This window comes from Myotis daubentonii, chromosome 21 (genome assembly GCF_963259705.1).
Source record: "Myotis daubentonii chromosome 21, mMyoDau2.1, whole genome shotgun sequence".
NCBI lineage: Eukaryota > Metazoa > Chordata > Mammalia > Chiroptera > Vespertilionidae > Myotis > Myotis daubentonii.
This window is the reverse complement of record NC_081860.1, coordinates 651,267-665,233: the sequence shown is the minus strand read 5'-3', so window position 1 is coordinate 665,233 and position 13,967 is coordinate 651,267. Positions and strand designations below refer to the sequence as shown.

General features: G+C 57.8%; 1 protein-coding gene across 2 annotated transcripts; it reads left to right on the top strand.

The window, feature by feature from the left end:
• The first annotated feature begins 790 nt into the window (after positions 1–790).
• On the top strand, positions 791–13,463 carry IDH3A (isocitrate dehydrogenase (NAD(+)) 3 catalytic subunit alpha). 2 transcript variants are annotated; one of them, XM_059678267.1, is made up of 11 exons: positions 791–892; positions 3,008–3,070; positions 5,071–5,154; positions 6,615–6,729; positions 7,643–7,830; positions 8,245–8,378; positions 8,969–9,071; positions 9,171–9,235; positions 10,131–10,215; positions 10,568–10,720; positions 12,243–13,463. In XM_059678267.1, the coding sequence occupies exons 1-11, from the start codon at positions 866–868 to the stop codon at positions 12,324–12,326; spliced, it is 1,101 nt and encodes a 366-aa protein (XP_059534250.1). In that variant the 5' UTR covers positions 791–865; the 3' UTR covers positions 12,327–13,463. The 2 variants fall into 2 exon arrangements, with proteins under 2 accessions (XP_059534250.1, XP_059534251.1); XM_059678268.1 differs by having other exon boundaries at positions 792–892; positions 3,008–3,046.
• The last annotated feature ends 504 nt before the right edge of the window (positions 13,464–13,967 follow it).

Below are 13,967 nucleotides of genomic sequence, written 5' to 3'. Positions count from 1 at the left end.
CCCTCCTGAAATTCACCCCTGGGGGAGGAGACAAACAGTCAATAAATAAGTGAAATGTGAGATGTGCTAAGGAGAAATAAAGCAGGGGAGGGGGGCTAGACAATAGGGAGGAGGTGCTGCCATTTAAAATAGCCAGTTTGGCTCAGCGGATAGAGCGTCAGCCTGTGGACTGAAAGGTCCCGGGTTCGATTCTGGTCAAGGGCACAAGCCAAGGTTGTGGGCTGGATCCCCAGTGGGGGGTGTGCATGAGGCAGCCGATCCATGATTCTCTCTCAACATTGATGTTTCTATCTCTCTCTTCCTTTCTCTCTGAAATAAATAAAAATATATTTAAAAAATAAAATTAAAATAAAATAGTGGCCCCAGCCTTTGGTTCAGTGCAAGGGTCCCAGGTTCGATTCTGGTCAAGGACACGAACCTTGGTTGCAGGCTTGATCCCCAGTAGGGGGTGAGCAGGAGGCAATCCATCCATGTATCTCTCACATCGATATTTCTCTGTCCCTCTCTCTTCCACTCTCTCTAAAAATCAATGGAAAAATATCCTCCGGTGAGGATTTAAAAAAAAAATAAATAAAAGGAGCGATCAGCCTGCGGAAGGCCCAGCGACACGATCCCACCTCCGCGGTGAGTCAATGAATGAAGGAGTCGGGGCAGCCTGCCGGGAAGCCCCGAACCGCGCAGCTTCCGGGTCGCCGCGGCCTCACGTCACCGTGAGACGCGCCTGGCGATTGGCCAAGAGGAGGCGCGGAGAAACCCCCTGGGCGGGCTCGGGGGCGGGGCCTCCAGGGGGCGGGGCCCGGCGCGAGCTGGGGCGACTGCGCACTCGAGCTCGCCGTGCTGTCGCCGCGGTGAGAGGAGAGACGCGATGGCGGGGCCCGCGTGGATGTCCAAGGTGAGCGCGGGGCGGGCGGCGGCCGCGCGGGGCGGCGGGCCCGAGGCCGCGGGGGCTCCGTGGCCCGCGCGCGCGGCGTGGCGTGGCGTGTGGGCAGCCCGCGCTGGAGCGGGGGGATGACCGGGGCGAGGGAGGGGCGCGGCCCTGCTCCCGCCGGTTCCCCCCAGGCCCGAGCCCCGGTGCTGCGTCGGGCCGGACGGTCCGAGGCTGGGCCGGCTCCGCGCCGACGGCCGGGCCTCCGGCGTCCGCTGGGCGAGGCCGGGGTCACCTCGCGGGCCGCGGGCGCCGGGCAGGGGAGGTCCCGTGGGGAGCCCCGGGCCGCTTCCTGCCAGGTCTCCCTGCCCCCCCGCCCGGCTCTCCCGGGTCTGCCCCGCGGCTGCGTCCCCTCCGAAGGACACGGGCGCCCTGCGCCTTGGGGTTCCCACCGGGACCCTCGCAGAGGGAAGCCAGCAGCCCCGCACCTTTTTTGGGGGAGAACCCGCGACCTGGAGCGTCGGCGCTCCTGACAGCTGGGATGCCTGGGCCGGGCGGGGCTCCCACCATCCCGGCGGCGGCTGCTGGGCTCCTGGGTGGCGCTCGCCAACCCGCGCCGTTAGAGGTCATCCTCAAGGTCACGCAGGAAGTCGGTGTCGGGAGGGGAGAGGATCCCGGGCTCCCCAGGCGGCGGGGTGTCCCCGGGTCTCAGCCCCATTCTGCCGGCTCCGGGGTCAAGGTCACCCCACAGGTTAGAGGCACCGGGAAGGGCAGGCCCTCGGGTCCCCGGGGGCTGGGCACCAACAGTCCCCGAGAAATCTGACCCGAAAAACGCCATTTTTTTATTTTTATTTTTCCTGTAGAATTTGATCCTCTTTCTCCTTTGTGGTGAGTGTGATGTCCACATGCACCTTTTTTTAAAAAAAATTTTTACTTCTTGGTGAAAAAAAAGCTCGACCCTTGGAATGTAGGCGGCTTAGGTTTAAATCCCTGTACGGCCCGATGGGCTGTGCGACCCTCAACCAACGGCCGGCCCTCTCTGAGCCCTCACGGAGCTGTTTGGGGCTTAAATGAAAGAACTGGGGGTGCCCGGGCCCTGCCCGAGGAAGGCGTGGGCACCCACAGGTTTCGTTTGCAGTCGCCAAGCAGACCACGGTTCCCGGGCGTCTGTAAGGGTGTTACCGTAACCGGGTTCTGCGCGTGACCGCGTTAGACCTGCGTGTGCATGTGCGTGTGCGTGTGCCATGTCACATGTGTCACTATCTAAACAGAAGTCAATCCCTTAAGCGCAGAGCTTACACTTAATACCCAACTCAGCTGTGGCGGGAGGTGCACGAGGCCTGCAGACGAGGGATCATGGAGGGACCGCTGTCAAGGGCTGGTCGGGGTGTGTCGCCCTTGGCGTGGGTCTGCAGGAAAACACGCCGCACACACGTGGATGCTGAGAGCGTGCTGGGTTGGGGAATCAGAAGACAAGGCTCCCCTCTGACCTGGACTCCCCCCCCCCCCCCCCGTGACCTCTGACCGTCATTTGACCTCTGCGGGGCCAGCTGTTCCCTTTAGGGATTGGAGCAGAAGGTGCCCCCGAGAGGGGTCATTGAGGAAGACCCAAATGTTTGACCTGAAAACGTGGTTTCATTCTACCTTCGACGTCTCTCGACGACTTACACCCACGAAATTGGCTTGACAGTGCGTAGAGCTTTAAGTTCGCAGAGCGGAAGGCAGTCTGAGTGTTCAGGTTTTCGGGTCTGAGGCAGGTTGCCACATGGAGCGGAGACGTGAGAAAATAGTGCTCGGAAGTCCCCAGATATCTGCGAACTTGCCTTAATGCGGCCGTCAGAAATGGCTTCGTCTTTCCTTTTTTTAAAATATATTTTTCTCATTGATTTTTAGAGAGTGGAAGGAAAGAGAGAGAAACATTAATGTGAGAGAGACACATCGATGGGTTGCCTCCCGCACGCCCCCGACCAGAGCTGAGAACCTGCAACCGAGGTACGTGCCCTTGACCGGAATCGAACCCGGGACCCTTCAGTCGCAGGCCGATGCTCTACCCACTGAGCCAGACTGGCTGGGACCATCTTTGCTTCTTAATACCTGGGGTTTAATTCCGTGCCTGACATTTCTTCGTTGATATTAATATAGGTCTCTCGGCTGCTGGGGGCATTCCACAACCCAAAACAGGTGACCAGAGGTTTTGCTGGTGGTGTGAGTATAATTATGTCTTTTCTTTTTTTCCTTTTCGAAGTTTCTCAAGAAAGATGCTCTAACACATCATATAGCCCTTTATCTCCATTTACTTAGAATTAGGGTAAATTGGGCCATCCTCATACTGTATCTTAAAATTAGGGGCCAACATGCAGAAATCTATTAGGCCACATTTGCAAGAATTATGTTACAGCCGGCCATGTCAGCCTGTCACTCTGGAGGGAGCCTTGTTAAAAATAGATGGATTTTTCCCTTGGGCCTGTGACTTTATTTCACAACCCCGTTGGGTAAGACAGGTTTTCTTCCAAACCTCGTCCACGTTGAGAACATATTGTTGAGAAGCTTCAAAACCAGCTTCGCGTTTTTATGTTGTGAGCTTCCCCAAGAGCCGCAGGCGGCTCGCCAGGTGGGGGCGAACGCCTCCACGTCTGTCAAGTCCTGAGGCGTCTGCTGTCCTTACGCAGCCTGGATAGAGGGTCACGCTGGCGGATCCTCTATTTCTCCTGAAATCCATGCTCTTCCCGTCCCCGGCGCCGGAGTCCTGTGCTTTTAAAAGCTGACGCCACATATTTGGAGCCCGCTAAGCCTGTGGGTCAGTGGCCCCTGAATGCTGTTGCTTTAACCAGATTCATGCAGAACCCGGTTGCGTGTCCTGATTCCCCTGCTCCCAGGTCACATCCTGGTCCGTGAGGCATCTGTAAGACCACAGTACGTTTTCCCTGCCTTTACTTTCTGAGCTGCGGCCTCCAGCAGGCTTTAGTTTCGGTGGCCTGATGACGTTGATCCGACGTGTTGGGAGAACGGGAAGCACCAGCCAGCGGTTCCGGGCTCTGCTCACGCGAAGATGCAGGCGGCGGCTGCACCTCAAGGCCACGGGCAGCGAAGCGAGCATTTCAGACGCGTTTCTGGGAGCTCACGAGATGGTCGCTGCATTCTGCTGTTACTTAATTTCCAGGCTCCCCATTAAAAACAAAAAAATTAGCCTGGTGGGGAGGGGGCTGTATCTGGAAGAAATACGAAGAGGAATGAATCTTTTCAAAGAGTTCTGCAGTTTGTGCAGAACAGTGTGACCAGTCCCCCTGCTCAGGGACTGTCCCTGGGAGGCAAAAGACCAGGGGAACTTGAATCAGGGAATCTTTTTTTAAAAGTAGCAACAGGTGACCGGGACTGGGAAAAGCCAGGGAGCTTGTCTGGGCCAAACCTCAGGTAGGGGAGGGTCCCCGAGTGACGATGGAGAGTTTTCTAGATGGAGAGAGAGGGTCAGCCTGTTATCTGTTATCTTAATGAATTTAAATCCTCTCGTCATTTTCCTTGACGCTTTTTTATTTCCACGTTTGAAATGCTGGCTTCATTTTGTGTGCAGCCTTTGCAATAAACCGTTGGTGCTACTTTTTAAACACACTTGTCACTCTAAAGGGTACGATCACAGGAACTATTCCTGCTGGTTACAAGTTGACTTCCACGACATTTCTCACGAAGGAACCAGTTTTACAGAGAAACTCGGGAAAACGGAGACCCTCTCTGAGTGACAAGCAGACCCCAGGGGCGTTCCAAGTGCCGGGAAGTCTCACGAGACGGGACAGGGTTCCGTGAGAATCCGCACTTTCCGGGACCCGTGTGGAGAGCGAGCACTCGCCTGCTCGCGAAGCTCAGGACACTGCTGACATGTGTCGCGCTCTCTGCTTTCACAGACTTGAACTGATGGCCCCTTGGTAGCTTGTCTGAGAAGGAGTATCAATTGGGAGTCTCCCGAGCAGTTTTAATTTATTTTTGTTCCATCTAAAGAGCATCCGTTGAGTTCTTTGCACAACCCCTTAACTCTGGTACAGAGGACAGTGGAGTCGCTGTGTCTCGCCTCCTGATGGCCCAGGGAGGTCGGTCTGTTTTCTTAACGGCCCCCCCATAAATCGGATTTGTCAACGATGTTCGTTTAAACCTTCAAAAATCGATTCTTACTGTCTTCCTTGATGGCTTCTTTTTTGGTGATTTCTTCTATTCAGGTTCAGACAGTAACTTTAATTCCAGGAGATGGTATCGGCCCAGAAATTTCCGCCGCCGTGATGAAGATTTTTGACGCCGCCAAAGTAAGTGGACGTTAAAAGTCCCTGTAACGGTGACTTGTAGGAAAGTTTCTGAGCCGGTCGGAGTCTGTGACCTCTGAGGACGAACTGTTGGCATCCGTAGGAAGTGGGTATGGTCCGTTGTGGATCTGCACGACTTTAACTTGAACGTTGGTGTTCGCCGCTGCGCTTGAAGCTGCTGCGTTGGCACTGGTTCTGTGGGAAGTACTCGTGGGTCTCTGAACCCTGCCCGGGCATGAGGTCTCGCAGTCCTACTGTCTGCCGCCTCCTGCCTTCCGGCCCACGAGAATACAATTGATAGTTCTAGACGCTATGTAGATTTGAAAGGTTAAAAAGCAATTTCCGATGTGGCATTATCGAGTGTGAGGTATTATTCTAACAGCCCAGCGTCCCGGGCAGGTAGGTGTGGAGTCCTTTTGTTGTGGGAAGGGAGGGAACTTGGACTTTGACACGCTGCTCTGTCACTGCTGTTTATAGCTGCCAGGTGGTAGACTGGGTAAGATTAAGCCTGGATGAAGGTCCTTGTGCACAGAGCACATCTCGCTCTGAGCTCGTGCCTAGTGCACGCTCCACACCGAGGGAGGTGAGCGGCAAGAAAGGATGGTGCCTAAGACTGTCCCCTTCTTAGGTCATGTCATAGGTCTTGCATTTTTAAAACAGCTTCCTGAGAGAAACCGCCCAGGCCGTGCAAGTCACCCATTTAGAGTGAACACCTCAGTGGGTTTTAGTACATTCACCGAGTTGTGCAATCTTCACACGATCTAATTTTAGAACATTGCCATCACCCGAGAAGAAACCCCACGCTCATCAGCAGTCGCTCCCCCTCCCCCGTCGCTCCCCCTCCCCCTCCCCCTCCCCCCGTCCCGGCACCAGCCCACGCAGCCACCCAGCCCCTGGTCTCCACAGCTCGGCCTCTGTCCGTCTCACGCGAGCTGGGCCTGTGAGAGGGTCTCGGGCTGGCTGTGTCTCCTGCAGTGTTCTCAGCCCATCCCTGTATCAGCTGTCCGCAGTGTTCCTTCCCCACTCCTGATGGTGCTCTAATTATAGCCGCGTGAAGAGTTGTGAGAAACCGAAGCGGGCAGGTGGCAGCTGGGAGTGCGACTGGACGGGTGACGCGGGAGTCCCCTGGGCGAGCTGGAGAGTGACATCTCTTCTTTTTTAAAATATATTCTTACTGACTTCAGAGAGGGAGGAGGAGAGAGAGAGAAACATCCATGATGAGAGAGAATCATGGACCGGCTGCCTCCTGCACTCCCCACACTGGGGACCGAGCCCACAACCCGGGCCTGTGCCCTGACCGGGAATCGAACCCTGACCTCCTGGCCGGGCAGGACTTCGCTTCCTGCACCCCGGGACCTTCCTGGGCCTGCACGGCGTGTGTTCGCCCGTCGCGCCCGAGGGTGAAGTGTGTGAGTAGGTGGTGGGGCGGTCGCTCATGCCGTCTTTCCCGCTCGCCGCGGCAGGCGCCCATCCAGTGGGAGGAGCGGAGCGTCACCGCCATCCAGGGCCCCAGCGGGAAGTGGATGATCCCCCCGGAAGCCAAGGAGTCCATGGACAAGAACAAGATGGGCCTGAAAGGTAGGCGCGCGGCGGATGCGGATAAAGCCAGCCAGGGGCGGGCAGCGCCCTCAGCGCGTGCTGTGTTGTTCGCTGTGGGACACACACTGAGGGCAGATGGTGATGGCCACCCCATCAGCACCTCATGGACACGTCCAAAAATGCTGACTAGTGAAAGCTTCCTGAGCAAATACGCTCAAGGTTTTATTATTTGTGTAACTGATTCACTTTATTGTGCTGACGGGTGGTCGTCATCATCTGGCCACTCAGTGTAGTTTCCCAGCGGAAACATGAAGTGTCTGCTGGCCAGGGTCAAGTGAAAGTACGTCTGTCCTGACCTGGGCTTATCTTCGCCCACTTTTTACATTTTTATGATTTTCGTTAACACGCGCTTAAGGTCACAATTCAAAATCCTGGCTTGACGTTACGAGACAGGCTTCCCGTCCAGGCCGATGGGGGTGGATCTCATCTGCCGCTCCCTGGGGGGCCTGGGCGGTTTCTGCTCTTGCTCTTCAAAAAGAACTGGGTTTCTCCTCCGTTTCTAAGGGACGGACACAGAGCGGGGGCACTGCTGGTGGCGAGGGTTAGGCCGTGTCACGCTTGGTCCTCGGTCAGTGAACATTCTAGAAAGCTTCCCGTGGGGACTCCTTCCTCCATCTGACTGTGGGGCGGGTGGGGGGCGGCGTGGACGTGCCCCCGATGGAGAGAACGCCCGACCCGGAGGCAGGGCGCTGCTGTCCTGGCAGGCGACTCGCTCGCGGGTGACGGTGCCCGCTTCACGAAGCGCATGTGCGCCGGGTCGCACGCCACGGGACACAGGCCTGAGCGCAGCTCTGTGGGAACTGAAACCATCGGGCTTTCACGGAAGCACCAGGGGCTTGTGCTCATGAAGGAGGGGTCCTGGGGTCATCGGGGACGCTCTTCTTCACTGCAGGCCCTTTAAAGACCCCGATAGCCGCCGGTCACCCGTCCATGAACTTACTGCTGCGTAAAACCTTCGACCTTTACGCAAACGTCCGACCCTGCGTCTCCATCGAAGGCTATAAAACGCCTTACAACGACGTGAACATCGTCACCATCCGGGAGAACACGGAGGGCGAGTACAGTGGGATCGAGCACGTGGTACGTTCCTTCCCGACGCGCTGTTCCCGGCCGGGCTGCCTCCCGCACCCGGCCAGTTCAGCTTCCCAGCGGGAATCTCTGTAAGGGTGGGCCTCTGTCTTGGTCCTGGGCCTCTGGCCAGCGGTGCCCACGTGGCTGCTCGGGGAAGGGCATGGGCCTGGGAACATGCCCCCTGTTTGAATTTTGAATCCGGGCTTCACAGGGGTGCTCATGGGCAGGTGGCCCTCTCAGCACCTCAGTTTTCCTCATCTGTGCAATGGGTCCACACGAACCCCACGGCCGCCCCGCATGCGTGACACTAGCCACGGTTGCTGGCACCGGGAGCCCGCCACTCAGGCTGCTGTTGACAGGCAGCTGCCTGGTGCTCGACGCTGCCACACCCTTTCCAGCAAGGCCGGCCTTCCTGTCTTTCAGATCGTGGACGGGGTCGTGCAGAGCATCAAGCTCATCACCGAGCAGGCGAGCAAGCGCATTGCGGAGTTCGCCTTCGAGTACGCCCGCAACAACCACCGCAGCAACGTCACCGCCGTGCACAAAGCCAACATCATGTGAGTCCTGGGCCGGCTTTGAGGGGGGAGCGGAGGTGGGCTGCCCTCTGCCCAGCTGGTCACTGGTTCCTGGGGTCTCTAAAACCACCTGTACCCGGCGCGGGGGGTAGGCCTCCTATTTCATGTGCCTCACCGGGCGGGTGACGGGAGCAGATTGGGGGAGGGCAGGATGCAGTCCTGGGAGGTTGAGGAGGGGCTGAGAAATATCAGGCTTCCTGGCATCGGGGACCCCAGCGGAAGTGGCCCCGAGAGCGTCTGTGAAATGGACACGTGCTCGGGCGTGAACTGGTCTCGCTCCCAGTGGGAGTGCTGGTGGAGGTGGTGTTCTCGACGTTTCCTTCTCCTCTGAGAGAAGTGCAAACAGTCACCCGTGTGAACCACGGAGAAGTGAACCTTGTGAAGCGATTTGACTTTCTTATTCGCAGGCAGTTCTGAATTCTGGCTGCTACTGCCCGAAACGTAATGGCACCGTCATCGACATGACCCAGCTGGGCCTCTGGGCCTCCATTTCGTGAACTCACATTACTTCTCTGATTGGACGCTTTTCTTTGAGTCTTTGCTTTCAACAGCTTTTGTTTGATTCGACACAGGCGCATGTCAGACGGGCTCTTTCTGCAGAAATGCAGGGAAGTTGCCGAGAACTGCAAAGACATTAAGTTTAACGAGATGTACCTTGACACGGTGTGTCTGAATGTGAGTGTCGCTCCCCGGGCTGAGCTCTCTGTGGCGGGGGGAGGGTGTGTCTGTGTGCGTGCAGGTTTGACGGCTGGACGCACCACGTGTTTCTCGCAGATGGTCCAGGACCCGTCCCAGTTCGACGTTCTTGTCATGCCCAACTTGTACGGGGACATCCTGAGGTAGGTGGCCGCCCCGTCAGCCTGGTGCCTGCTGGGAGCTGGGCGTCGAGCTGTGGCCGTCCAGCGGGTGGTGTCCGTGGGCACACGGTGGCTTCTTCATTCACGTGCCGCGCGGGCCTGGCCCTGCTCCCTGTCGCGAGCTCCTGCTTCGCGGTCTCCACGGGGGTCCCTGGCTGGCTGGTGGACTGACTGCGTGTTTTCTGGATCGCTGGGTAGGTGGGTGGTCATTTTTATAGACTTTTTGGTGACTTCCAACATAATTTCAGACTAACAGTGAGAGAGGTACCCAGGGTGCCTGTGTTCTCGGCCACCACGGTTCACCTTCCGCCACGTTTCCTGTTTCTCCCCTCCGCACACTCACACGCATGCTCACACTCACACACACACTCACGCACACGCTTACACACACACTCACACACTCACATGCACACTCACACGCACACTCACGCTCACACACACTCACGCTCACACTCACGCACACTCACGCTCACACGCACATTCACGCTCACACACACACGCACGATGTTGGCCACGTGGTGACGTTCTCGGTCCCTCCTCCTCACACTCACCAGCTGGTGTTCTGTTGGCACAGCTTTTCCTTGTCCCGTGTCCCGTGTGTATCTGCCAGTCAGTCAGGACTCTGTCTTCGTTCAGTGGCTGTGTCCATCACCGTCAGGCACGGGGGTCCTGCCCTGGGCCGGGCATCGCTGTGAGCGGCCACTCGCTGCTGGCACAGCCCTGTGCTCCGGCTCCTCCCGACTCCCAGCTAGTCCTGGGCCGTTTCCCCACGGGGCCTGGTCCTCCTGGTGGAGGAGGGTGCTGAAGGCTGAAGACGAGGTGCTGGGGGAGATGTTTTGTTTCTCAAACCGACACCCGACGTCCGTTCTGCCCCCAGCGACCTGTGTGCGGGACTGATTGGAGGGCTCGGCGTGACACCAAGTGGCAACATCGGCGCCAACGGGGTCGCGATCTTCGAGTCGGTGAGGACCCTCTGACGCCCAAAGCAGAACGCGGGTCGGACGGCTGAGGACCCGGGAGGGGGACCCGTATAGACGTGTGAACTCTTGGGTTTTCGCATTGTTGGAAGAAAGTGATGCTTTGTGGAGGTTTTTTCATTCATTTCCCAGCTTTGTGTACTTATCCTTCCTCAGTTAAAGTATTTTAGCAGAAGTTGATAGAGATGGTCAGTCCCTAGTTTGCAATTAAAAAAAAAGTTCCTCTTGCCCTTGCTTTCTGTGCGGCGTTGTTTCTCGGCCTTTGTCTGACGAGGTGGGGCAGCCGCTGCCCAGGGTCTCCCGGGGGCGGCCCTGACGGAGCTGCTGTCCCCGGCAGGTCCACGGGACGGCCCCGGACATCGCGGGCAAGGACATGGCCAACCCCACGGCCCTGCTGCTCAGCGCGGTGATGATGCTGCGCCACATGGGCATGTTCGACCACGCCGCACGCATCGAGGCCGCCTGCTTCGCGACCATCAAGGGAGGCAAGGTACCTGCCGCGTCGCCCCGAGCGCGTCCTCCGCGGGGTTCACCTGGGGGGGTTCACCTGGGGGGACGGCCGGCGGCTCCCCGCAGCCTGAGGACTGACGCAGCGCGGCGTCCTCCTCGAGGTCCCCGGTGGACTCCGGGCGCATCCCTGCATTTCCTGAGGGAGGGGCCGCGTTTCGCAGGAGAGGGCTGAGAGGCCTGAGTGAGCGCGGGGAGAGCAGGGGCTGGGGAGGCCCGGTGTCCCCTTGGGGGCGATGGGATCTTGCCCAAGGCCGTCACATTTTCTACGCGGCTTTTTCGTCCTCCCGGCAAAAAGCTATTCTGTATGCTATAAGGTATGAAAAAGGCACCACACTGAGGAATGAGGTAAGGTCTCGGGCCTCCAGGAGCTCCGATCTGCCGACGACAGGGTATTGTACGTTACACCACGTGCGTCAGAAATGTACAAGTAGAACGTGGTGCTTGCAGTTCACCTAAAGCTGTGTGACAGCACGCCACCTCGGCACACTGCTCTAGGAGGGGGATCCTGTAATGAACCCCATTTCATAGATGAGGAAACTGAGGCACGGAGAGATTCAGTCATCTGTCTAAGGTCTCAGGTCCCCATGGCAGAGCTGGGTCACGCCCAGGCGGCTCTTGCCCAGCAAGTTTCACTGTTCCCGTAGCGGTGGTGGCCACGGAGGCGATGGGTCTCCCTGCACGCGGGCGGAGAACAGGAGGTGATGGCCCCCATCACCTGAGGCCTCTTCCTTTTCCAATCGAGTAGAATCGCCTAGTGCCACGCTGGCCATTCGGACGTGTCCGCTCAGTGGCATTAGCACGCTCACACCGTCGTGCCAGTGTCGCCACCGTCCGTCTCCGGACCTTCCCTTTTCCCAGTGAAACTGCCGCACACCGTGTCCTGCTGACGGCCCCGTTTCACGTAGCACCCTGTTTTCAGGGTTGGCTCCTTTAAAAACAGCCCTATAATCTGAAGTCACTTCTTGCAGCGAAAAGGCAAGAAACCCAGACCTGTTTTTAACAGCCGGAGAGTCGATTGAAGGGCAGAGGACTTTGCATTTTTCTCTTCTGACGCTGCTGCGTCTGAATTTAACCGACGGAGCCACAGAGAGCAGAGCAGGGGGCTGCTGGTGACGCAGGACGGGTGGTGGGAGAAGTGCGTGGAGGTCCGTGTGGGCGTGGCCAGAGGAGGCGCTGGTAGAAAGCGCGGCTGTGACGTACGTGCTGCCTTAGTCTGTTTCCCAGCCTCCAAAACAGATCAAAATAGGTCTTTTAAGTTTCTTCAACTTTAGGAATTCCCCAGGGGATTCACGAATCCTGTCTAGATGTGAGGTGTCCGTCATCAGTGTTTCCTGGGGGCCTGTCCTCTGGGTGACGTGCTGGGCGCCGTGAGCGTTGGGAGGAGCCGGGGGAGGAGAGCCACCAGGACTCGCTCGGCTGGACTCTCACCGGCGCCTTTAGCAGAACTCTCCTTGCTCTGGCTCCGTGCGATGCGTTTTTAATTTGCTTTTCCCCTTCCTCAGAGCCTGACAAAGGACTTGGGAGGCAATGCCAAGTGCTCAGACTTCACAGAAGAAATCTGCCAGCGAGTGAAGGATTTAGAGTAAGGCTTCCGCCGACGTGTCCGCACCAGCCACTCCTAACGCCGCCACGTCCGCCGCCTGAGAGCACGCCCGTGTGCGCTGGGCCCCCCGTCCCCGACCGAGTCCACTCCCATCGGCCTTTTAACAAACCTGAGCAGAGGATGCAGGCCACGCCCGAGGTCTGCTCCCAAGGACTTCCCAATGCTTGTCTGGTTGGTCGATGTCTATTTGGTATATATTTTTTGTAAACTCTAAGCGGACTGTATCATTTGCCATTGTTAAATCATTTACACTTCAGTTAAAACAGTTTTTCCTCAGCTGTAAATATGACACAGAATTAATAAGAAAACATCTAACTTTTCAAAGAAAAAGTTGTCCTTAGCTTATGAAAATATACTAGAAATAAAACAGAATACTGACGTAATCGCACAAGATGACATTCTTATGACATGAACGGGCACAGGAGCAATTTCCTAGGAAAGTTGGGGTCAAACACAGTGACTGGCCTATTCCTTTATGACACCGACAGGACAGTGGTCTTTTCTAAGAGTTACTGAGGGCGGGTAGACTTCCCAGCCAAGAAATAGACGAGAGGTAACTGTCGTTGAACAGACACAGGTAGTAGATTGGCTACAAAGACAGATGCGTTGCTGGCTCGGTGCTGGTTACCTTGAGGTTCCCTTTCCTGAGCTTCACGAAGGGCAGGGCCGCAGTCGCTTGTCACTGGACACACGCTGAGCACCGCGGGGAACAGCTCTGACGCTGACGGTGCGCGGCCGCACTCCTGCAGCACCTCACACTCCACCGGGCCTGCTGAAAGCCTGACCACGCTGTTCACTTACGTTTCCACGGCCGCCCTCTCGCTTCCCCAGAGCCCGGCCACCAGGCGGCGAGGGTGCAGGGCAGCAGGCGGCCTCAGATGCCGAGTCGCCATCTCCATCAACAGGCAGCCGTGTGCCCCTGCCCCTCGTGGATCCACGCAGACCTGTGCTTGGCGTGAGGCACCCAGGTCACGGGGGTCCCCAACGACACCCCTGCGGGTGCTTTTCAGGCTGGCCCCCGACTCACCGCCTTCCCTGTATTTGCTGTGTAAGCTGCTACTCCTGCTTTACTGGACTGCGAATGCCGGCTCACACTGATTAATAAAGAGTTCAGAGCTGACTGTGTGCTTCCTCTCCCCCTCCCTCTTCCTCTCCCCCTCCCCGTCCCCGTCCCCCTCCCCCTCCCTCAGGGCCTGGGGCACTGGCACGGCCCTGGGAATGGCCGCTTCGCTTGCGTCCTGAGTGGCAGGGGCAGCGTGCTGGCGCGGCCCCTCTGCTATGCGGGCACCCAGGGTCACTCGTGCCCGCTGCACACAGTCCTGGGGGCTAAAGACCCACCACCCTGGGCTGCTCCCACCTGCTCAACCGACAAAACAATCACCAGTCCCGCCGACAGTTGGGTTAAGAAGTTTAATATCCGAGTCACACGTTAGGGCTCACAGGCAGCTGCAGCTCTAGGAGCGTCGGGGGGGGGGGGGGGGGGGCGAGTCCTGGGGAGCCCTGGGCGGGTGATGGGCTGGCCGCCCGGCAGATTCCAGAGTGAGCGAGTGGCAGCCGAGGCTCCCCGGCATCCGTAACAGAATCCGCCCTCGCCCGCCGCCCCCCCCCCCCCCACCGGCCGTTA